Here is a 25,664-nt window from a genome sequence, read left to right as displayed (position 1 = left end):
AAAAGAAGCCGTGGTGGGAGGTTTTGAAATGAAATGCTCGATTCCTAAAACCAAGAAAAAAATATTTATTTATATTTATCTGTCAATTCCAATAACCAAATTTAGGGCAAAATTATCAGTCCTTTACACTCCAGCTCCACAAATAACAAACAAACTAGAAATTACCCATAAGAAAATATAGATCTGTGAAAGTACTGTGCTACCATACTTTCCCTTAATCAATACTGTCCCTTCAATATCCAGTTCACCACTAAGCTGCAAAGTCACTTACAATTTTTCCATATTCTGAATACAGTAGTTCAGCCGCATACGCTGCTGTGCAGGTCTCTGCGGGCCCACCATTACAATGTCTCGAAAAGTTTGTCAACAGTACATTTGAAATCTCTCAATCTTGGAAGGGGTTTTGAATAAGTCTGAATTCATACTAAACTCAAAAGTCATCCTCTTCCTAACATCGGAATTCACTTCTTGGGCCTCTGACCAGATATGCCATTTCAATAGCTCCTGTTAACTATTTAATGTTCATGACACACTCTCATATAGCAACACAGTAGCTTACTTCTAGTTACAAGGTATGGATATAGAACAGCATCACAGACTAGTACAGACTGATAACAGGAAATATTCTAAATTTGCTCTCCCTTACACTCCCTACTGAGTGTAGGGGCTGCTGTCAATACCTGGAAAGGAACAATAACAAATTAAGACATTTTTTGAAAAAGGGGGGCTTGAGGGATACAAAAGAAAAAAATTAAAATCAAATATGTTTCATACACACAAATCCATTAAGCTTTCATAGATACAAACATATTTTATTCCATCGTCGACATTGTTGTGGCAGAGGCTTCCGGCGAGTTGGGTCAAACCTCTGCCTTGGGTGCTGATGTTGCTGAAGGCTTGGTTCCCCCTCCGAACATCCTTCGAGGGAGGGGCCAAGTCCAACGGTCTCTCCTGCAAGTGATTCTCCCCCTTGGGGGAGTTCACTAACAGAGACTCCTCTTCGGAGGACTGACGATGGTGTTCCTGATGCCCCCAGAGAACGTATCCGACGCAAGGCTCGTCTTCCTCTTCACCGTAGAGGCCTTCCTTCTCCCCACAAGGGAGTTAGGAGGCACCTTTTCGGCTCCTCGCCCTCGCAGTCTCCCGCAGAGGATTCTCCTCGCCGTGCTTTGACCGTTGCAGCTGCATCACTGGACCTCTTTGCAGATCGTTCGCGATCTCCTTCGCCTGCCAGACCTGCTGACCTTCCTTCTCCGTTCCTGGCAGCTGACACGCACCCCGTTATCCAACGGGCACCGGTCCCTTCGGGGCAAAAGGGGATTTCTCACAATGTGAGCAAGTCCCTTAAGTGCCAGGATTCCCCTGCGCGCTTGAGCGCAATTGCGCGCAAGTGCTCGCCTTTTCCTGATGTTCCTGAGACAACGACCCAAAGACATCCTATGCCAGGGACAACGCGCCAGCGATCTCCTGCTGTAGAGTCGACGCGCCAGCGCTCTCCTGCTCGCTAGCGCTCACCTGCGCGCCAGCGATCTCCTGTACGCCATCGATCTCCTACTCGCCAGCGCACAGCTGCGTGCCCTGATCCTGTTACGCGCTACGCGCGCCCACGATCTCCTGCGCTCCCACAATCTCCAGCTCGCCAGCGCTCTTCACCTGCGCGCCCACGATCTCCGGATCTGAGCACAGGAAAGAGGAGTCGTCCCTCGCCTTCTCGCCAGCGATCTCCTACGCGCCCTCGTAACTCGCCCACCCGTCAGCCCTCGCTTGCGCACCATCACGCGCAGTCACCTTCGCGTGCACAGGTTCCAGCCCCTACCGTGCGCCTTTCCAGAGGCTTCCGAGATCCTGCGCGCCCACGCACCCACGAGCAGTCTCCTTCTCGCGCTTCCACGCTTGCTAGTCCTTCTGCGCGCCCTCTGTCTTCACCAGACCACGCACCTGCGCGCCATCACTCCCCAGCACCCACACGCGCCCACGAGCCTGCTTGCCGTAGATCACCTGCGTGCCATCGCTCGCCTACGCACCATCATTCTCCTGCTCGCCAGCACTCGTCCGCGCGCCCTCGTCCGCGCGCCCTCGTCCGCGCGCCCTCGTCCGCGCGCCCTCGTCCGCGCGCCCTCGCCTGCGCGCCCACGCGCACGCACTCGTGCGCGAACCTGGGATTATTCCCTAACGCGAGCCTAAGCGCGATTCCCATCGGGTTTCACAACGCGAGCTACCGAGCGAGTCTTCAGGAACAAGAGCATCTAGGTTGTCTTCACGTCCCCCCCCCCCCGCAAGTGCAGACCAGCGCGCTCGCAGGAGGAGGGGAGATCTTCAGATAGGTCCAGGCACCCATCTCCTTCCCTTTCTTTCCAGGCAGGCCATGTTGTAGTCTCTACTCCAAAGGATCGCCCGATTCCCTTCCCTCCAGAGGGAGTCTCTGACACTGCGTCTGTCAGTAAGCAGCCATGGTTTGAGTCCCTTATCAGAGCTGTCGTCCAGGCTGTTAAGCCTGCCTTCTCTGATTTAGACCTCAAACCAAGGACAGCTCCGACCCCTCTGAAGAGGAAGAGTGGAGTAGAGGTCGTGGTGACTTCTCCTTGGGTCAAGCTGGCTAAGAAGTCCATCAGGAAGGTTCCTTCCCCCCCTCAGACGTTTTCTCCATCCCCTGTGGACGAGGATTTTCCGTCCTTAGGGGAGTCTTCCGAGGTGAGACCTTCTCCCACCGCACCAATGGGAGCAACCCCACCTCGAGCAGGAGAATCGTCCCGTGTTGGGGCGGAGAAGAACCCTCAGACTTCGTTGCTGGAGTCCTGTATTCCTCCTAGGAGGGAACCGAAGGACTTGAAGACCATCCCAAAATCTTCTTCCAGGATTCGACCAGAGCCAACGAGACCCGCGGTGAACGTCCACGTGTCCCCCCAAGAAGAGCCTTTGGGGACGGGAGACTTAGCTGCCAGTTCTCCAGGAGGAGAGCAGCAAGAGTCAGAGCATGCCTTCTGGCAGGTCTTGACTCTGTTGAGGCATCTCAACAAGTTTCCAGACCCTGAGATTCCTCCTCGTGAGGGGAAGGACACGGTCCTGGACCGAGTCTTTGGCACTGAGAAACCCATTAAGGCCAGTGCGGCTCTGCCCTGGTCCCAAGGGATGAAGAGTGCCAGGGATAAGGTTGAGGGCCAGCTCTCCGAGCTCGCCTCCTCCAGCCGTTCCACTGCTGGCAACAAGCTCCTCCCGCCTCCTCGCGTCCACCAGAGGAGGTACAGTGATACCTCGGTACTCGACCATAATCCGTTCGAGATCCGTGTTCGACCTCCGATTTGTTCGAGTACCGAATTTTTTTTCCCCATAAGAAATAATGGTATATATTCTATTCCGTTCCCAAGCACTCGAACAGGCCCAAAATATTAATAAAACGTGTACCTAAACAACAATAATTATCTAAATGTGTATGAAATTGGTCAGAAAATCCTATAAAACAATTTTAAACCATTTACTGTACTAAAATAAAACAATTTTAAACCATTTTCTGTACTGTAGTGAACATACCTTTGAGCAGCGGTTCGATGGCATACAGGGATGGATGTGGAGAGGATGGAAGGGGGAGGTTACTGCTTGGAAGGAGAGTCCCCTTCCATGATGTGGCGGGGTAGTTCTCCTTCAGGAGTTGTTTCTCTCTCCAATGAAAGGGTGGGCAGATCTATTTCAGGGGTTTCTTCTCTTCTTTGTCTCTTCTTTGGAGGAGAAACAGGCTTTGATGTAGCAGCTTTCTTTTCTTTTGTGAAAAACTGGTCTATTGTTAATTGTTTCTTCCTCCTCTGCAGTATTCTTCGAAAATGATACATGACACTATCATTAAACATATGCACTGCCCGGTTTGCTACTGCAATTTCTGGGTGGTATTTTTCAGCAAAAGCCTGCACATCTGCCCACTTGGAACAAATTTCATTGATGAGAGAACTTGGAACATCCTCCCTTACCTCATCCTCTTCTGAAGATTCCTGCTCCACAATCAGATCCTGCTGCTGTTGTTGTTGCAGGTGCAACAATTCCTCCACAGTCAACTCGGTAGAATGGCTTTCTACAAGCTCATCAATATCATCCTTGTCGACCTCAAGCCCCAAACTCCTGCCCATGACAACAATTTCCTCAACGACATCAGTGTCATCAGAAATTACAGGGGTAGCAGTGCTTGGACCCGCCTCTGGTTGGAAACCTTCAAACTCCCTCTCTGTGACACATGATGGCCACAGCTTACGCCAGGCAGAGTTCAATGTCCTATAGGTCACACCTCGCCAAGCTTGGTCAATCATGTTAACAGAGTTGAGGATGCTGAAGTGTTCCTTCCAGAATTCCTTTAGGGTCAACTTCGTGTCACTGGTCACTTCAAAACACTTTCTGAAAAGGGCCTTGGTATAGAGTTTTTTGAAGTTTGAAATGACCTGTTGGTCCATGGGCTGGAGTATGGGAGTAGTATTGGGGGGCAAGAATTTGATTTTGATAAAGCTGTATTCTTCTTTCAAGTCATCCTCGAGACCTGGAGGATGTGCAGGAGCATTGTCCATAACCAGAAGACATTTCATTGGCAAGCTCTTTTCAATGAGGTAAGCCTTAACCTGGGGGGCAAACACTTCGTTTATCCACTCAGTAAAGAATTGTCTTGTGACCCAAGATTTAGTGTTCGAGCGCCACATAACTGGTAGTGCACTTTTACAAATATTATTTCGTTTGAACACCCGGGGGTTGTCCGAGTGGTACACTAACAAGGGTTTGATCTTGCAATCGCCACTTGCATTTGCACACAGCAACAATGTTAGCCTATCTTTCATTGGCTTGTGACCTGGCATCTTCGTCTCGTCCTTGGTAATGTACGTATTGGCTGGCATTTTCTTCCAAAATAACCCAGTCTCATCACAATTAAAGACTTGTTGTGCGATCAAATTTTGTTCATTTATGTACCGATCGAATTCCCCCACGTATTTATCGGCTGCAATTTGATCCGAACTAGCTGCCTCCCCATGCCTAGTAACACGATGAATACCTGTTCTATTACGAAACTTTTCAAACCAACCCCTGCTCGCTTTAAATGTAAATGAATCACTTTCACTGGTACTCGGACTTTTCTTCACTAATTCTTCATAGATATGCAACGCTTTTTCACAAATGAACGCTTCACTAACACTTTCCCCGGCCAACTGTTTTTCTTTAATAAATATTAAAAGCAACTTTTCCATCTCCTCAATCACTTGTGGCCTTTGCTTAGTTACCGCCGTAACTCCCGTTGCAACATTCGCCTTCTTAATCATTTCTTTATGCTTTAAAAACGTAGAAATGGTCGACTTCGCCATTCCGTATTCTACCGCTAAATCGGACACTCGTACACCATTCTCATATTTCGCTATAATTTCCTTCTTCAACTCGATCGTTGTTCGCACTGTTTTCCTCTTCTCCTTCCCCTTAACACTCATTACTTTCTTGGGACTCATTATGAAAGCTAAAAAAGCAATTAAAAGCACTGAAAATCACTAAATCACAACGAATGCTGATCGCGCGTTGTCTGAGTGACGCTCTCGAGAGAACTGATGCTTCCCGAACAAGCGAGAGTGGCCGAGATGGCGCGATCATCACAAAGCCCATGCGGTCGTCACGTGTTCGGCTGGTCGAGTACCGAATTTTTGGTCGAGCACCGCAGCAAAAATTTCTCGAAAATTTTGGTCGAACTCCGAATTGTTCGAGTATAGAGTCGTTCGACTACCGAGGTATCACTGTATTTTGAGATCATGGAGGAGTCTTGTTTAGCTCTTCCGTTGCAACACTGTGGAAGAGCTTACCAAGGGAGTTCCTCTAAGACTCTCTAGCCGGCAAGTGACTTTCTCGGCGACAGATACTAAACCAGGAGAAGGTCGCGAAGTGTGCCATGCAGGCTACTTCGTGGCTGGATGTCTGGTTGGGGTCTCTGGGCATCCTTTTGCGATCAGAGGATCTGTCCAAGGAAAGCACTAGGAAGGCCCCGGAGACCTTCCTCCTCTCGGGCACCCGCACCATTGAGTTTCTGGCCCACCAAGTCTCGAACTTGTGGGTCAATTCAATCTTGAAACGAGGTGATGCGGTGGCAGAGAGGTTCCATTCGAAGGTCTCAACCGTCGAAGTCAGCAAGCTCAGACACTCCTCCCTTATGGGAAAGAGCCTGATTGAGCCCAAGGATGTGGAACAGGCAGCTGAGAGGTGGAGGAAATCCAATCAGGATTCTCTCCTCCAAAGGGCTCTCACATCGAAGCCCTACAAACCTCCTGCACCTCAACAACAACCTCGCCAGTCCAAGACGACGAAACCGGCAGCGGCAGCGAAGACAATGGTGTCCAAACAGCAGCCTTTTCCTGTCAGAGACAAGAGAGGCAAAAAGTTCTCCAGGGGAGGCAAAAATCCTAGGGGGAGCGGCCGAGGCCGCAAACGCTAGGATTGGCAATCCCCCTACATGTCCACCAGTGGGGGGATGCCTGCAAAGTTGCGCAATCAGGTGGCAGCAACTCGGGGCCGATTCCTGGACGGTTTCTGTTATCAGTCAAGGATATCGCGTCCCGTTCATAACATCTCTACCTCCCCTGACAGCGAATCCAGTGTCGTTGAGCTCCTATGCCATGGGATCGGCAAAGGGGCTAGCCCTACGGGCAGAAGTCGAGACCATGCTAAAGAAGGATGCTCTCCAAGAGGTCGTCGACGGGTCCCCAGGCTTCTTCAGTCGACTCTTTCATGTAAAGAAGGCGTCTGGAGGCTGGAGACCAGTCATCGACCTCTCAGCTCTGAACAGGTTTGTCAAACAAACTCCGTTCAGCAGGGAGACAGCAGACACGGTCAGACTTGGAGTGAGACCACAAGACTTCATGTGTACACTGGATCTGAAGGAAGCGTACTTCCAGATCCCAATCCATCTGTCTTCAAGGAAGTACTTAAGATTCAGCCTAGACAACAAGATCTACCAGTTCAAGGTGCTGTGTTTCGGTCTCTCCACAGCACCTCAGGTGTTCACCAGAGTGTTCACCCTGATCTCTTCGTGGGCACACAGGATCGGCATTCGTCTACTCCGTTATCTGGACAACTGGCTGATCCTGGCAGACTCGGAGTCGACCCTTCTTCGACACCAAGACAAGCTTCTGGGACTTTGCCAAGATCTAGGGATCATGGTAAATCTCGAGAAGTCTTCTCTGCTTCCATCTCAACGACTGGTATATCTAGGCATGATCATAGACACCAATCTCCACAAAGCCTTTCCATCAGACGACAAGATAGCAAGGCTGAGGAGGGTCGCAGATCCTTTCCTCAGACGAGAAGAACTCCCAGCCCAATCATGGTTACGTCTCCTCGGTCACCTTTCCTCTCTGGCCCGTCTAGTTCCAAATGGGCGCCTCAGGATGAGATCCCTGCAATGGCGGCTCAAGTCCCGGTGGAATCAAGGTCACGATTCCCCGGACATTTTGGTCCCCATGGGTCCTGCGGAACGGACGGACCTTCAATGGTGGGTGACAGACGAAAACCTCTGAAAGGGAGTGGCTCTTCTCGTCCTCCCCCGAATTTGATGCTGTTCTCGGACGCCTCAAAAGAAGGGTGGGGGCCCCACGTTCTGAACCACAGGACCTCAGGCCTATGGTCAGAATCAGAAAAGTGCCTCCACATAAACCTGCTAGAGATGAAGGCCGTGTTCCTGGCACTTCAACAGTTCCGACAGTACCTGGCGGGTCACTCACCTAATGAGCGACAACACCACGGTAGTGGCTTACATCAACAAGCAGGGAGGTACCTTTTCACAACAGCTATCCCATCTTGCAGAAGAGATACTGAGATGGACCGAAGTCCACTCGATTCCACTATCGGCTCGCTTCATTCCGGGCAAAAGGAATGTGCTCGCCGACAGTCTGAGCAGAGCATCCCAGATAGTGAGTACCGAGTGGTCTTTGGATCCTCTAGTAGCCAACAAAGTCCTGACTTTGTGGTGTTCCCCGATGGTGGATCTGTTCACGATAGCCTTGAATTTCAAGCTTCCGCTGTGCTGCTCCCCAGTCCCGGACCCCAAGGCACTCTGGCAAGATGCCTTCCAACAACGGTGGGACAACATCGACGTTTATGCCTTTCCCCTGTTCTGTCTGATGAGAAGGGTGCTCAACAAGACCAGAATATCGGTCAACCTGTCAATGACCTTAATAGCTTCGCTATGGCATCACGCAGTGGTTCCCGGACCTTCTGCAGCTCCTGACGGAACTCCCGAGAGAACTCCCTTCTCGACACGAGCTACTCAAGCAACCACACACCAACATCTTCCACAAAGCCGTAGCATCGCTGCGGCTTCACGCCTGGAGACTATACAGCATCTCCTCACAGACAGAGGCTTTTCGCAACAAGTTGCGGAAAGGATGTCTCGACACCTGCGAAAGTCATCCGCAGGAGTCTACCAGGCGAAGTAGAGAGTCTTCTGTGGTTGGTGTCGTGGAAGGGGTATCTCTCCACTCGATGCCACTATTCCAGCAATAGCGGAGTTTCTTGTGTATTTGCGGGTGGAAATGCGCCTTTCAGTCTCGGCAGTGAAAGGCTATCGCTCAGCCTTAAGTCTTGCCTTCAGGCTAAAAGGAATGGACATTTCCTCCTCGCTGGAACTTTCTCTACTCATTCAAAGTTATGAACTTACCTGCCCTCAGTCGGAAGTGAGACCTCCTCCATGGAACGTGGTTCGAGTCCTCAGGGCTCTTAAGAGACCTCCGTTCGAACCATTACGCCAGGCTTCTGATCGCCACCTGACTTGGAAGACGGTGTTCCTACTTGCCTTAGCCTCAGCCAAGCGAGTCAGCGAACTTCATGGTCTCTCGTATGACATCGCCCATTCAAGGGGATGGGGGGAGGTAACGTTCAGGTTCGTCCCTGAGTTTGTAGCTAAGACTCAAAATCCAGGAGTGCCGGATCCTCGGTTCGACTCCTTCAGGATTTCGAGTCTCCGTTCTGTAACAGATGACCCAGACCATCTCCTACTGTGCCCAGTAAGGAGTCTGAGGCTCTATCTTAAAAGAACAGCTGCAGTTCGTCCTCGAGTGCAAGCATTGTTTGTGAGCACAGGAAGGACGAAGAGGAGGGTCACTAAGAATACTATCTCAGCATGGATTCGCAGGGTCATCCACCATTCCCTGAATCCAGACCCTCCTCCGTCACATCGCCCTAGAGCACATGATGTCAGGGGCATTGCTACGTCCCTGGCATTCAAGAGAAACTACTCAGTGACGCAGGTTCTACAAGCAGGGGTTTGGAAGTGTCAAACGACCTTCACAGCCCACTACCTGCAAGACGTGACCCACAGGAGGCTCGATACATTCTCTATCGGCCCTGTGGTGGCTGCACAACAGCTGGTCTAAACCTCGGGCTCCTTAATGGAAAAGTAGCAGAAGGTTGAGGGCATTGTTACCTGGTTTTAGTCTGCATGAATGAAAAGGTATGCCTGGCCCTTATTCTTTTCTTCATCGTCCCCTCTCTTGGGGAAAGCAGCATCCTGGGTTCTCTGCACAGCTGACCTCAAACCACCGCAGGTAAACCATGCTTCCTTGTGTTCCTAGTATTAAGATAATACTGTCGCGTCCCCCATACCTTTACGAGGTGGTATTGGGAACGTCCTAACCTAGAATTCCATCTAAAGGACTCCAGGTCAACTTCCTAGGACGAGTCACACTTCATTCCTTCACACACAAGCTTAGGTAGGCCGCAATCCTTGCAGAGCAAGGTACTTGCAAGGTGCAGGAACTCCTTATCTTGAGTTCTACATACTCAGATACTGAGTCCCCGCCAGTACGGCTGGGACTTACCACCCTTCCTAAGGGTTAAGTCCCCCTATTTAAATAGTGTGGTTTGTATTTCGGTTACGGAACAAATGACAAATTCATAGATAATTTGTATTTTTCCTAACCATACAAACCTTAGCTATTTAATCAAACTTGCCCGCCAGCCCTGTCCCCCGGGATAAGTCCTACCTCTAAGCAAAGTGAACTAGTTCACTGGTGTGTGAGGGGGGAGGGGTAGCCAGCTACTCCTCCCCTACCCCCTCGCTAACTAGCGAGGGGGTAGTAAACCCTCGTTAAAGTTCTAATGGCTCGTCATTTCAGCTACGCCGAAAGTAATACCCCCTATTTAAATAGCTAAGGTTTGTATGGTTAGGAAAAATACAAATTATCTATGAATTTGTCATATTGGTTAGCTACAGATGGTAATTTCTTGGGAATCTCAGAGATGAGAACAACACTTGTCCAGAGCAGTTCTCAGCTACAACCATGACTACCACACACAGATTGGTTTTACTCCAGCTAAAAGTATACTTGAGGCTGCTTTCAGCAGAAATAAGATACTCATGGACCAGAGATCATACTCGGTACTAACCCTTCAAGGAGGGAGTATTTGGTGTCTCTAAGGTACAGGAGGATAAGGCCACCTATGAGCTAAGGAGACGACTGATGGTGAACTGGTGAAGGTTCCCCCTATTCAACAAAAAGCTTGGCTGTAGACTCCAGGTGACACTTCCTTTGGTATCCAAAGTATCCCGATCCTATAACCAAGACTTAGGATAGTTTTGGACTTGTTGATACTAGTCCAGCTCTGTCTGATATCTCATATAGCTCTAATTCTAGTAGTGATGGTAACTTTTGGTGGGGTTGCTGTTGTCACATCATACGGTCCTCCTTATTCGCGGGGGTTAGGTAACCGAGACCCTAGGATGGGTCAACTCATAACCCACTGAAGCACATACCACTACCTATGCTCAGTCGACTTCCGTATATTCTCGTGTAAAGCGCACACCTCAAAATTTCCTTTATAAAAAGCATAATTTTCATATACTCTATGTAATGGCGAACGGAAATTTTGAAAACAGCTAAGTGGCCTAAAATAGAAGGAAAAGTGGCAGGGTAAGTAGCAGAACAGTGACAGGATGGTGATGTTGTAACAAGAACTGCAGTACAAATTTATGCACTGAAGGAGGCAAAATCCCAGTTGGTGTAGTAGATTCATGAGTAGACATAATTTAGTCATAATAAAGCGAACAAAGATTGCTCAGAAATTGCCCAATGAACTTAATGAAAAAGTTAGACTTTTTCATTAGTTTATCATAAAACGCAGAAAAAATAAGTTACGGTATTGCTTGCATCTACCGCCATATCTTGGCAAATATGTAAACAATCCTAGTTGTCTGAAACAAATGTTTTTGGAGACAGAAGTATTGTTATAAAGCTAAAGTTAGTTCTTAGTTTTATTTTATTTAATCACACAACTACGGTATACGATTATACTGAGCATATTTGCTGTTAAGTCAATCCTTCTAAACTACTATGTAAGAGAAAAATTAATTACAATTATGGAGAAGTCTAGGTTTCGTCAACTAGGCTAGCCTACCGACAACACAACAGAGTCCGAGTACTATAAATAAATGAAGATATAATTACTGATAAATATTCTTATTTTACTTTAACATAAAACTATATACCGTAATTGAAATGAGTATACTATATGATTTTAAGTCAATCCTTCCAAATTACTAGACTCCTGGGTAGTACAGTGGTAATGTGTTTGCCTCGCATTCGCATGGCAGCAGACCGATCCCCACCCGTGACCATGAGTTTAAGCTGTTTAGTGGGGAGGATACTGCTGTGGTTGGGCACCACAGTGGGGGGTTAGGCTTGCCCGGCTGACGTTCTGGTGAGCATCTATTCTAATGATACTGGAACTGAAACCAAACACTACCTTTATTAATGAACAATATTTAATTAGAGAACAATATGCAATTAGAATACCCTAAGAAAAACACAAAGGTTGAGAAAATAAATATTTTCATAAATCCAAAAGTATTTCTCATATAATGGGCAAATCCTTAATTTGGACATCCAAAACTAGTCTTAAAATTTTGCCCCTTACATGGAAATATATATTAACCCACTGTACTGCACTGTATTGTTTTCTAGTGGCTTCTATCACAGTATTGTTATTTTTAAGATGTGATTTTATACTGTATAAATATTGTACTAGTGTATGAACACACTTCAGTAACCATACTATATGTACACGGTAATACGACTCGTAACACAAGTCGTTGCCACAGCACACTATTCATACAACAACAAAACACTGTTAGTCCTATCTAATAACACTTGCTGGTACTGTAGTGTACAGTATACTGTACTGTATGTACTACTGTAATATATGTACAGTAATATCACCAAAGTACAGCTTAACTAGCTGAGGTGAGATGTATTGCTCGTAAGAGACCACTTTTGGCGATGTCGAATCACAACCCCACCAACTTGTCACCTAACACGTAGCATGTACAGTATGGTACTGTTAATACAAGTAATATAATTTATATTTATCCTTGAATATAAATACTAAAGGAAAAAGTAACTAACACTACTAAACATTTGTGTACAGAATTCTACGCAGTAACATCTCGTGATGCACGATGCAATCCTTAAGGCATAGTTGACTGGGTGCGTTTATTGAACGGGAAGTACATTTACACATTTATGGATGACTGTACAATCCTTAAGCTAGTACTGATCACTATGTTCAGTTAACATTTGTAAAAAAATGAGAGATTAGTTCACCAAATTTTTAACTAGGCTTCACAAGGCACTAAAAGAGTTAGAAGACTCAGGCCTACATGGCTGAGGACTATGAAGTGTGGACTCAGGCCTACATGGCTGAGGACTATGAAGTGTGAAGTAGGAGGTTATGAATGGAGAAGTATTGATTTAAAAGCTCATGATAGAGTTGACTGGCAAAATCTAACCGAGGACCTTTGCGTCAATAGGCGTAGGAGATGATGATGATGATGATGATGGTGATGAAAAAAACACTGTAATTAGTTATACGCTTTTGAAAATATAAGAACAGTACTGTACATTTACAGTACTAGCACATATCAATGCTGTATAAACAGTAGCAGTACAGTATTTACAAAAAAGAAAGTTTAAATATTATTACATAGCTTACCAGAAAATGTTCCACAAAGATGCACAGTTGGTGACGTGGTTGAGGATAAGCTTTGCAGTTACAAATGGATGAACGAGGAATTGAATGATGAAGGGACGTAACTGCATGGCAAGGCACATCTACGTGGATGAATCATCAGTGCTGTAAAGAAAAAAAAAGATTTATAATGGATTAATACAGTACAGTACAATCATAAGTAATGGAACTGTAAAATTATGTTAAGTATTAGACAACTTTTGAAAAAGATAATTACTGTAATTTTTATTTAATTTAGTCAATTTACTGTACTGTAGTATTGATTTTTATCAAATTAAAAAACTGCAATTTTCTGAAAAATATCTTAGCCTGCTGGTACAAGGAGAGGAGGATAGTCTACTCTATCATCATTATATTTGAGCTCCACTGGGGTTTTGGGGAGGAGTTGCTGGAGAAGGGGTTCCAGGAAGAGGAGAAGGTTGTGGGGGCTGTTTCACACGAGAGGTGAAAAACATTGTGATCCGTAGCTGCTTCGCTTCCTTCTTCATCTCATTTATGATGTTCTTTTAGGCTGCAAATCCCTCGTCCATGGAATGCATAAACTTGAGGGCACGCACCATTGAATGGTCCGTGCTCCAGGCCTTTTGCCACAAGTCTTCCACCATCCATGACATCTTAGCTAACTTCTCAAGTGTGATGCCTTCATCCTTTTTGTGAGGTCCATTAGCCTCCTCCTCTTCATTTGCTGAATGGCCCAATTAAGCCAGGGCCTCCCCTGTCAGCTCCTCTTCATGGCCATAAAAAAACTCCAAGACTTCGTCCTTGGTCACTTCCTCGAAGCGTTCGACTGACACAGTCCTTGCCAAAGTGATGAATTTCACTGTCTGTTGGAAAGCTTCATCAGGACTGAAGCTGACAAAGTTCTTTGCACAAATTGTGAATTGCTTCCAATACTGGATAACGTCCGGGTCAGGGTTGTTATTCACCGCTATTTGGGAGTCACTCATCACTTGTCCGCTGTAATGAACCTTGAAGTTCTTGATGACGCCCTGGTACATCAGTTAGATGAGCACAGTGTTGTTTAGGATTCAGTACCCTGAAATAGGATGAGTGTCTAGGAGCATTATTAAGGGTGAGCAAGACCTTAAATTCCAATCCTTTGTTCTGCAAACACCTCTCAACCTCTGGCACAAAGCAGTAATGGGAACAGTTTAGGAAGAGCTCACTCGTTGTCTATGCCTAAACTGATAGCCTTTGCCTGTCTCCACACTGTTTCCTGGCTCAACCAGTTGTCAGGAGCAGTTACGTATTTTGCAAATTTGACGAGGGTGTCAACCCCAAAGATTATAGAGAAATACAAGAGCCTTTTGCTATCTGGGGAAGACAGTCACCTTCCTGGCCCACCAAACAGCAATCCTGTGAGCTAACTTGGTTTTGAAGAGGTGGGAGCACTACTCTCGCATCTCAAAGCAGGTTGGCTCAGAGGTGCCACGTTATCACAACTCTTCTGCTGGAGAGTCGTTTGCAGGCAGCTGTGGAATCGTGGAATTCTGCTTCACAGGACTCCCTCATCCACTACGTTGTCGCCTTCAAGGGCACTGGCCCTGCAAAAGGGACGGCAGCCAAACCTACGGGTTCAGCCAGACAAGCAGGGTTGGGATCGAGGAAGGGCCCTGCACCCGCTCTGAGACCCTGTTCTGCAGCTCCTGCTACCTCTTCATGAAAAGAGCCTTTGCTTGCACAACCTTTTTTTTACCACCCCAGCCTGTTTCTATTAGGAAAGGGGGTGGTGGGAGGAGGGAAGGGAGAGGGAAATGCTAAGACGGGCGTTCCCCTTCTCCTACTGCCGACCGTAGGGGTTTGCTTGTCTCACCATAGGGCAACGTGGCAGACACATGGGTCTGAGTCTTGGATAGTGAGTGTCCTTCAGGATAGTTACTTACTACCCTTGCAAGATGACCAGTCCCCCCCCCCCTCTTATCTCCAGTTCCAATAGAGTTCCTGATGGAATATCCAACATTTACAAAAGCCACGGCCTTGCAGGCAAAGGTGGAAGGTATGTTGTAGAATAACGTGCTCAAAGGCATTTGAGACGCGTCTCTAGGCATCTGTAGTCAACTTCCTGTTGAAGAAGGCAATGGGTGAGCTGGAGATGGGACATTGACCTCTTTCCTCTGAACAAGTGTGTGTGCCAAACAAAGTTCAGGTTGGAAACAGTGCAGTCTCTGCTGTTTTCCATCAAAGAGGGAGAGTTCATGCTTTCGGTGGATCTGAAGGATGCGTATTTTCATGTGCCTGTTCATCAGTCCTCTTAAAAGTGCCTCTGCTTTACCCTCTCCAGTATGGTGTATCCGTTCAAGACTCTCTGCTTCGGACAGGTGTTTACTCGGGTGTTCATCTCGGTAGCTGCTTGGACTCACTCGCGAGGGATATGTCTGCTTATATATCTCCATGATTGGTTGATCCTGGGCACTCAGAGAGGCAGTTGCTTCAGAATCAAGATCAGATTCTCAGGTTTTGCCACAATGTGGGGATTTTGGTTAACTGGGAGAAATCGAATCTCATTTCCAAGCAGGGGTTTGAAGTACATGGGCATGCTGATAGACTAAGCAGCAGCTAGTGAATTTTCCACAATTGATCATATCAGCAGGCTCACAAAGGTTGCCCGACTGTTTCTGTTCAAGACAGTACCGTAGTTCCAGCTCTGCACTGGCAGTGTCTTCTTGGTTATCTGTCTTCGTAGAAGCTTGTGGCTCACGGGTGACTCCATCAGATACTTCATCAATGGTGTATGAAGGATCACTGGTCAGCCAACAGGGATCTCCTGTTCCATCTTGGTCTAGTGGAGCAGGAGGTTCAGTACGATCTGACCTGGCTGCGTGATGAGTACCTTATTTGGGGAGTTCCATTAGACTTCTTGCCTCCAGACATGAAATTATTCTCGGATGCATCGAAGGAGGGCTGGAGGGCACACCTGGATGACCTGGTTGCCTTAGGTGTATGGACTGAATAGGCGTGGCATCTGCACATCAACGTCGTCCTCAAGATGCAAGCAGCCTTTCTATGGTTGCAAGCATTCCAAGAACATTTTAGGAGGCAGTTGGTAGTGCTGATGAGTGACACTACTACCATGGTGGTTTACGTCAACAAGCAGATGGGCACGGTCTCACACCCTGTCTGTGAGCTGATTAAGTGGAATTACATATGGGTGGCATTTCATGCTGTAGATTTGTCAGCAAGATACATTCCTGTCAAGAGGACTGTATGAACAGACACACTCATTAACCAGGGCCAGCATGTAGTAGTATACTGTAGTGGTTTCTACATCCTGTGGTAGCTGAAAAGCTGCTTGCCCTTGGGGCTCCTCGAAGATTGACCTGTTTGCTATGTGGCTAAATAGGAAGTTCCCTGTGTTTTACTCCCCTTTCCATATTCATGCTCTGTGTTCAAGGACGCCTTCCAAAACCCAGGGTTATCTGGATATTTATGCCTTTCTACCATTCGGCCTTATCTGTCCGGCCCTGTTGATTACGCCAGGACTCAGGATGACTCTGGTAGCTCCCAGATGGCTTCACACTGAGTGGTATCCTGATCTGCTTGTTCTGCAGGTCGAGATCCCAAGAGAACTATCCCTGTGGCCCACTTTTCTCTGTTGGTCACACCTGCATAGGTACCACAAAGCTGTGAAGTGGCTCCCAGATAGCCACAACCCAAGTAGTATCTCGATCTATTAGCACTTTTAGTCGAGGTCCCAAGAACTACCGCCATGGAACACTTCTGTGTAAGCTGCCCCTCTAGAGTCACTACCAATCTGTAAAGCCACTTCCGCTTTATAGTTTGAGACTACAGTACAGTGTATACAGCATCTCTTACAAATGAAAGGCTTTTGCTGAGGGACTGTTCATGTGTCTGGGTACCTTTGACATTTCTCTGTTGCTGTCTGTAGTTCCTCTGTTGCTGTCTATGAGGGGAAGGGACCCATTTACTGCAGTTGCTGTCGTAGAACATGTACTTCCCGATTGCACCATCTCTACTGCGGATCACAGACTTCCTTGTCTAACTGCATCAAGCTAAGCAACTCGTGGCTGGGGCTATCAAACACTATCGCTAAGCCTTTAGCACAGTCTTCTGACAGAAGGGCATGAAACCCCCTTCACATGAGAGTTTCCTGTCCTCATTAGGAGCCTCAAGCAGTCTTTCCCAATCTGGGACATTAAACCCAGTATGGGATATGATTGGTGTTTTCAGGTCGCTCACCTCTAGGAGATCGAAAAAGCCCAGCTAGGCCTCTTGATAAGAGTTGTGTGCAGGTGCCTCCTACCGTTTCTTTCCCTTGGGAGAGACAGAGCTGTATCAGGAACGTACTATTGTTCGCGATGGAGGGGCTCCACCCTTCTTTTTTTTACCCTTCCTGGACTGGTCTGAAGGCAGTCCCCATGAGAATCCACTCTCATTGGAAATCCATACGTAAGGCATCCTTATATACTGTATTGGGGTGCACTGCCTTCTACAATCACCTGGGAACCCCATGCACAAGCTGTACGTACATTCTTTTATCTTACTGCCCCTAATGTATACAGTACCCTTCTAATAGACTCTTTGCTTAACAATTGCCACATACATGGTCTTGGCGTTCCTCTGTGTATGGTCTTTTATGTATGGTACATACTGTCTTTCATGTGTAAGCACCTCAGAATTCTCCACATATGATCGTCATATTCCTGACTACACTCACAGGCTTTATGTATGGTCTTTTACATACAGCACTGTACAGTTCAGTACTTCCTTCTATTCATACCCGTGCAAGTACTGTCACATGTAAACACCTCAAAATTCCCTGCACATGATCTCCATGTTCCTGATTATACTCGCAGGCTGTATGTGTAAGCACCTCAGAATTCTCCGCATATGATCGTCATATTCCTGACTACACTCACAGGCTTTATGTATGGTCTTTTACGTACTGCACTGTACAGTTCAGTACTTCCTTCTATTCATACCCGTGTAGGTACTGTCACATGTAAACACCTCTGAATTCTATGCTCATGACCTCCACTTTCCTGTGTTTTGCATTTTGGTATTTTATGTATAAATTTTCACATGTAACCACACAAGGACTTTCATGTGTACAATTCAGGGCTCCACGACACGCACTTTACAAACACTATCGTCTAAGCCAACGATCATCCACTCACGATGGTTTATGCACACGATCATCTAGTAAGGGTATATACGTCATGTTCCAGATAACTGCTGGTGTCAATGCTTGAGCAATCTCTGTGTGACCAGTCACTACTTGATTGGTCTTCTTTTCTACCGGGAAAGTACGGTATCTACTTTGCCCAGCCACTCTCTCAACGGATTAAACGCTTACTCCTCCATCAGAAATAAATCATTGGCCCTCTTCCTTTTTCCATCTTCATAATGTTTCTGAAGATTTCTAGATAAGCAATAGAAGATGTCTTTGTAGAACTCAAAGAAGACTAATCAATGGGAGTCGCGTACTCTTGACTTCTACCTTTTTTCACCCCTTGGTAGAGACATTGTAATACTGAGAATGTTATAGTATTCATGGTCAAGTATTAAAATAATGAGTTTATTAGTTAACATTAGAAAATTTGAATGTAGTAGTTGCTATGAATTGCTGAATAAACTACTATTTTTTCTCAACAGCCGTCTAATCATCTCATAACTATGTCCTTTTGTTTCAGGTTTGTGCAATGCCCTACTCTCAGTAGGGAACTATGGTGAACCAGTTTATACTGTACTTGTAACAGAATGCAATCGTTTTTCTGTGTTGGAACAAGATCAATGATTCAATCTGGCATTAAGGTGATTTACTTCAGAGTTCCAACATTTTGGGTTCCACATACCCATCAGCCATATAGTAGATGTTGGTCTGACCTGGGTCTGCTAGTTAAAGGGAATCAAGATGGCACTGTAGCCTATGTAGTCACCCTCATTGTTCTGATAGTCCTGGTTGCAGAAACACATCTGAAAAATGCTCACTGGGGTATAGGAAAAATGACAGAGATTCTTTGTCAACTTGTGCCTAATGTGTTGGGATTGCGAGACCTGTAAGTTCTCAAGGAGGTTACTCTACCAACCTTGAAAATACTGACTACATCTTCTTTTGAGTTGGTCACTTTGGATCTTGTGAGTATCCTTACTACCAGTGCTGGATTTATTGGGTACCTGATGGTTGTCAACCATTATTCCTAGTGGGTGATGGCGGTACTGTACCCTTAAGAAATAAGAGGAGTAGCATGATATGCCAAGCCCTTGAAGACAGTGTTTTTTCCAGTTATTCTGTGGGTCCCAGTCCGGATATTGACTGATATCGGTCGAGATGTAAAGATAGGATGACCTCCCTTCTCCTTCTCTGTCTTCCGCTCCATTGAGGTGCAGCACTCATGCTGCTTTTTTGGGGGGGGACCAGACGTCGGATGCAGGTAAGGCTTGTGATCATACAACATTTCGTTCTAGGCAAGTTTTTTTAAGAAATATTTCCCTCATGCTATCATATAAGGGCCTATTAGAGGGAGTCTGTAGTTCTACCTGCTGAGTATTCAGCAGTCATTGCCTGAATGGCCCTCCCTGGTCCTAGCTTGGATGGAGAGGGGCTTGGGTGGTGATCATATGTATATATGGTCAGCCTCTAGGGCATTGTCCTGCCAAGGCTATGTCACTGTCCCTTGCCTCTGCCATTCATGAGTGGCCTTTAAACCTATTTCTCAAGGTTACCACAAATGCAGACTCCATATCCATTATGGACATAGGTTTTTCCATCACCGTCTACCCGTTACCTGGTAAGGGTCTACCTTAACAATTGCAACATGTTTATGCTCAGGTTGTTAGGAGTTTGAACAGGTTTCATCTCCTCCGCTCCTGTACGGGATCAAGTGCTCTGACCTTTCCAGGCCTAAGGTCAAAAGTGAGGGCCAAGCTACCTGTCGGGTGGGCGGGGCTTACCTCCCACCCGCTGGTAGTTACTACTACCTCGTGAAAAGTTTAACTGCCGTTCCAGCTGATCTGAAATCACACTCCTATTGTAGGTTTCTTAGTTATGAAAAATACAAAGTCCTTTAAAATTTGAGATTTTGATGATGGGAATAAATGAGAAACTTTTTTTTTTTCTTCTTCCTTCTAAACATACAATGATGATACAGTAATGGGCACTTTTTTTTTTTTCTAAACATACAATGATGGTACAGTAATGGGCACAGCACATTTTAGATAATGTGAACAATAATTACCCCCCCCCCCCAAAAAAAAATATGAACATAATTTTATATTCATATTACTCCTAGCTATGTAAGCACAGGTTGTTTGCATCTCTCTCATAATTAAATTTGAAAGAATAAAACAATTGATAGGAATTAGCTACATGTTCTGAAACAAAACGTTCTTCTTAAGCTCGCATTATCAAAGTAAAATGGCAAATATAATAGTTTACCTAGCGATTGCTTTAAAAAGATGCAAAGTCTGAAAATATAACAGCTGCTCATGGATTTTGGAATTTATGACCAAACTGACGTTGCAATGTGAAAACAGTTTAAAGTACGTACTTATGCTTTATACAACATACATTTAATTTTCACTTTAAGAAAAATGTGGGCCTACTACATTCAGGAAATACTGATGTGAAATTGTAGATCAGTATGTTGACATAAGACGAGGGCTGAGTTAGTAGGACTTATGCACATGACTTGTGATATCCAGTGATGACTGTGATTATATATTCGGTCAGCCATAAATACTCTGTGATAATTGATGAATTATGTTGACCATTTATTGGTACATCTTGGCTAAATTATCAACTGGTAACTACTACCCCATCATCCTAGAAGCTTAAACATCTCAAGAATCTTATGATTATCATCTATTATGATCTTGCTAGACCACAGAAGAAAATTACGAATTGCCCCCAGAAAATCTATTGGTCATCCTGGTCGTGAATATGGCTGAGCAGAACAGAGCAGTTGGTGAGTGTTAACTTGAAGCATTTAAGGAAAATAAATATTTGGTTTATTTATTTTCCTTCTTTATTTTTCTTTATTTGAATTGTAACAATTTCTCTATTTTCACTCTATAGGATTGCATTTTTTTGGTCTTAACATAGTACAAATTTCTTTATATTTCCAAAATTTAAAGAAGTATTTCAAATATTAATATAAATTGTTACAATTTCTTTATTTTCATTCTATAAGATTAATTTTTTGGTGTTAACATAGTACAAATGCCTTTATATTTCCAATATTTCAACATTTATTTCAACTATTTCTTTCTCATGTGTTGTAACATTATATAGGAAGTACTTGTTCGTAACGTTGTGAAGAAAATTTCATTAGAAATAGTTTTTTTTTTCTTTTTTTGCGAAGAGTAAGATTTTTTTATTTGTGCGTTCTTGATTGCAGTATTGTAGTTGTCTGTCATTTCCTTTGTTGTGGAAGAAATTTCAAGGTTTTTATGTAGGTAATGACATGTGAAAACAACTGTATATATTTGCTTTTACATCCATTGCTTACATCCTAGCTAGAGACATTGATGATGCAGATTTTAATTTGCCTCTCCTGGCTATAGAATAAGTTTAGATTGTTTTTTTATGAAGTTCATAATTAGGTACACTAAAATTGATAGATTTTTTTCCTAAGAAGTGCTTGGATACGTGCTTGCTGGCTTCCAAGCAACTTTTGAACACTTAATTGTTTTGAAAATGGTGCTTGATTCTTGAAAAATATGTGTTACACATTTTTATTTATTAATCTGCTTTTTTTCAATTCCTGTGTATTGGCAATTGCTTAAAGCTTCCAAGCATCATTAGGAAACCTTTGAAATAAAAAAAAAATGGGTTTACTGTGGAATATATTCTAAAAATTATTATTATATAATTATTTATTTTATGAGATATAGAAAAAAGTATATTCAGGAAGCTTTTGAAATGCTAAAATTTTTTTGACGTATTTACTCTCTCTCTCTCTCTCTCTCTCTCTCTCTCTCTCTCTCTCAGGAATCAATGACCATTGCTGTTGTGATGCCATTCTCTCTCTCTCTCTCTCTCTCTCTCTCTCTCATTGTTGTTGTGAAGCCATTCTCTCTCTCTCTCTCTCTCTCTCTCTCTCTCTCATTGTTGTTGTGAAGCCATTCTCTCTCTCTCTCTCTCTCTCTCTCTCAGGAATCAATGACCATTGCTGTTGTGATCCCTCTCTCTCTCTCTCTCTCTCCTCTCTCTCTCTCTCTCTCTCAGGAATCAATGACCATTGCTGTTGTGATGCCATGCCTCTCTCTCTCTCTCTCTCTCTCTCTCTCTCTCTCTCAGGAATCAATGACCATTGCTGTTGTGATGCCATGCCTCTCTCTCTCTCTCTCTCTCTCACTCTCTCTCTCTCTCTCACTCTCTCTCTCTCTCTCTCTCTCTCTCATTGTTGTTGTGAAGCTATTCTCTCTCTCTCTCTCTCTCTCTCTCTCTCTCTCATTGTTGTTGTGAAGCTATTCTCTCTCTCTCTCTCTCTCTCTCTCTCTCTCATTGTTGTTGTGAAGCCATTCTCTCTCTCTCTCTCTCTCTCTCTCATATTGTTGTTGTGAAGCCATTCGCTCTCTCTCTCTCTCTCTCTCTCTCTCAGGAATCAATGACCATTGCTGTTGTGATGCCTCTCTCTCTCTCTCTCTCTCTCTCTCTCTCATTGTTGTTATGAAGCCATTCTCTCTCTCTCTCTCTCAGGAATCAATGACCATTGCTGTTGTGATGCCCCCCCCCCTCTCTCTCTCTCTCTCTCTCTCTCTCTCTCTCTCTTTAATGATCAAGGTAAGCTTTTACAATTATTATACATTGATCTTTGTATTGCCTACAAGAGAAATTTCTCTTCGTGATTTGGATTGTTGTTACATCCCAGAGTTTGGCGTTTGTTTATTTATTTGTTTGTTTATATATCCTCACAGTTCAAATTAATCCAACTTGTACACTTTGCGGTCACGCTCTGGCTTTTTGCTGCTATAATCATATCGTCTATTTGTTCTTACATCTGGCATTGTTTAGCCTCCAGCACTGGACACGACCCTAGTTCGTAGAGTTAAAGTTTTTGTTAGCCTTAGAAGTAACCTTAGCACAATAGTTTAGGCATTTACGTAGTTTTTCTCGAGGAGTTTATAGTTTAGGTGTGACGTGAGTATTTTCCAATATATTTGATAAAACGAACCCTGTTTCAGAAACAAATATAGCTTGCATGAAGTGTATGAAATTGTGACGTGATTGTTTTCCAATATATTTTTGATAGAAGAAAACCCTGTTTCAGAAAAAAAGTATAGCTTGTATGAAATGTAAGAGACTGTGATATGAATATTTTCCAATTTATTTGATAAAAGGAACCCTGTTTCAGAAACAAATATAGCTTACGTGAATTATAAAAAAAGTGTGATGTGATTATTTTCCAACATATCTTTGATAGAAGAAACCCTGTTTCAGAAAATAGTTTAGCTTGTATGAAGTGTAAATGTGACGTGATTATTTTCCAATATATCCTTTGATAGAAGAAAACCCTGTTTCAGAAAAAAAATATAGCTGGCGTGAAGTGTATGAAAGTGTGACATGATTATTTTCCAATATATCTTTGATAGAAGAAATCCTGTTTCAGAAAATAATATAGTTTATATTAAGTGTAAGTGTGACGGGATTATTTTCCAATATATATTTTGAAAGAAGAAACCATGTTTCAGAAAATAATATAGTTTATATGAAGTGTAAGTGTGACGTGATTATTTTCCAATATATCTTTGGATGGAAGGAAATCCTGTTTCAGAAAAAAATTAGCTTTTATGAAGTGTTAAAGATTTTATAAGTTTAAAGAGGAAATATTTTAATATTGTTACTATTCCTAAAATATTCTATTTTTTCCTTATTTCCTTTCCTTACTGGGCTATTTTCCCTGTTGGGGGCCCCTGGGCTTGTAGCATCCTGCTTTTCCAACTAGGGTTGTAGCTTAGCATTTGATGATAATAATAATAATAATAAGTGTGACGGTATTTTTTTCCAATATATCTTTTGATAGAAGAAACCCTGTTTCAGAAAAAAAATTAGCTTCTATGAAGTGTAAGAATGTAGTTAATTCGAAAAGATTGTATAGCAATATCAATAAGATAAATTTGTAGTATTTCATTCATTTTATATTTTTCACGAGAAAAAAATAGCAATGCTTTTGAATCAGTAGCTCATCCTCTGCTTAATTTTACTTGGACTAAACCAGACTTTATCTAAAAGCTCTTGTTTAATTTCTCTTCATGTATTCTTATCTCCATTCTAATTTCTCCCCCTTTATTTTTATATCATTCATTTTTATTTCTCATTTATTATCCTCTACTACATTCTTATTTCTTCATTTTAATTACGAACACTAACCACCTCCTTGCACCGCCATCTGTCCTATTTGCTATTTGTCCTCCTCAAGAATGTTCTAATCACCCAGCGTGGAATACTCTCGGAATATTTTCTACCCCCCCCCTGAAATTTCGGAGACAATTCTGACGTTTTCTTGTTTCTCATTCAGGGGCCCATTCATCCAGCTGTCGAGAGAAATTCTTTCCGTATCCGGACGCGGACGGAGTTTTGTGTCTTTGTCATTTGGAGTTTTAGAATTTGCATCGAAGTTAGGGGGAGGGGGGTGTTTGTATCTGTCATTTATAATACGCACATACATACACACACACGCATATATTTATATGTATATATATGTATACATAAATATATATATATATATATATATATATAGAGAGAGAGAGAGAGAGAGAGAGAGAGAGAGAGAGAGAGAGAATGTTTGTAGAATGTTTGTTCCTCTCTCTCTCTCTCTCTCTCTCTCTCTCTCTCTCCAGTGAACTAGAAACGGCTGCATTTGTTGGTGTTATATATATATATATATATATATGTTTGTGCATGCGTGTGTGTCAGTGTCATTGTTATCTATAAGAGGAAATGATTGAAAAAAATGAAGTAATTCAATCCATGATTGCAAGGATGGTTGTCCACCATTGTCTATTGGAGGCACGCAATTATTGGATTATGATCTTGAAATAGGAACTCAACTTATTTTAACGTTAATAACTTTATAATTCCATTTAAACATGTCTGATGAATTCATTTTAAAACATTAATGGCTCTGGAAGAGGAAGTATCCTGGGTATGAAAAAGTAGCATAAGATTTTTACTGTTGAGGAACAATTTTTATTGATTGAATAGTTTTACGATGAAGTTTTGACCTGTTTAATTGCCAGAGGTGTACGTCATTTGAGATTTTGGTCATGTTGAGAAACAATATATATATATATATTACATACATACATATATATATATATATACATATACATACATATATATATATATATATATACATATACATATACATACATACATATATATATATATATATACATATACATATACATATATATATATATATACATATATACATATATATATACATATATATATATATATATACATATATATATATATATATATACATATACATATACATATATATATATATATACATATACATATATATATATACATATACATATACATATATATATATATATATATACTGTGTATATATATATATATACCCTCTCTCTCTCTCTCTCTCTCTCTCTCTCTATATATATATATATATATATACTGTCTTTTGACCGGTCTTACATGCTTCTAATTGCCG

At 43.5% G+C, this 25,664-nt stretch overlaps 1 protein-coding gene across 1 annotated transcript; it reads left to right on the top strand.

The window, feature by feature from the left end:
- Positions 1–346: 346 nt before the first annotated feature.
- Positions 347–13,468, top strand: LOC137655907 (neurofilament heavy polypeptide-like). Its single transcript, XM_068390126.1, has 5 exons — positions 347–358; positions 1,527–2,146; positions 2,472–2,691; positions 2,811–2,883; positions 13,329–13,468. The coding sequence occupies exons 1-5, from the start codon at positions 347–349 to the stop codon at positions 13,466–13,468; spliced, it is 1,065 nt and encodes a 354-aa protein (XP_068246227.1).
- The last annotated feature ends 12,196 nt before the right edge of the window (positions 13,469–25,664 follow it).

The sequence above is a fragment of the Palaemon carinicauda genome, chromosome 16 (assembly GCF_036898095.1).
Source record: "Palaemon carinicauda isolate YSFRI2023 chromosome 16, ASM3689809v2, whole genome shotgun sequence".
Lineage (NCBI taxonomy): Eukaryota > Metazoa > Arthropoda > Malacostraca > Decapoda > Palaemonidae > Palaemon > Palaemon carinicauda.
The sequence above is the reverse complement of the archived record's forward strand: the minus strand, read 5'-3'. Positions and strand labels throughout refer to the sequence as shown.

Bases quoted from the DNA above. Each gene is read 5' to 3' on its own strand.
- LOC137655907 (XM_068390126.1), top strand. The intron at 2,692-2,810 runs GTGAGACCTTCT...TATTCCTCCTAG, and splicing joins CCTTAGGGGAGTCTTCCGAG to GAGGGAACCGAAGGACTTGA. The intron at 2,884-13,328 runs GTGAACGTCCAC...AAAATATCTTAG, and splicing joins CAGAGCCAACGAGACCCGCG to CCTGCTGGTACAAGGAGAGG.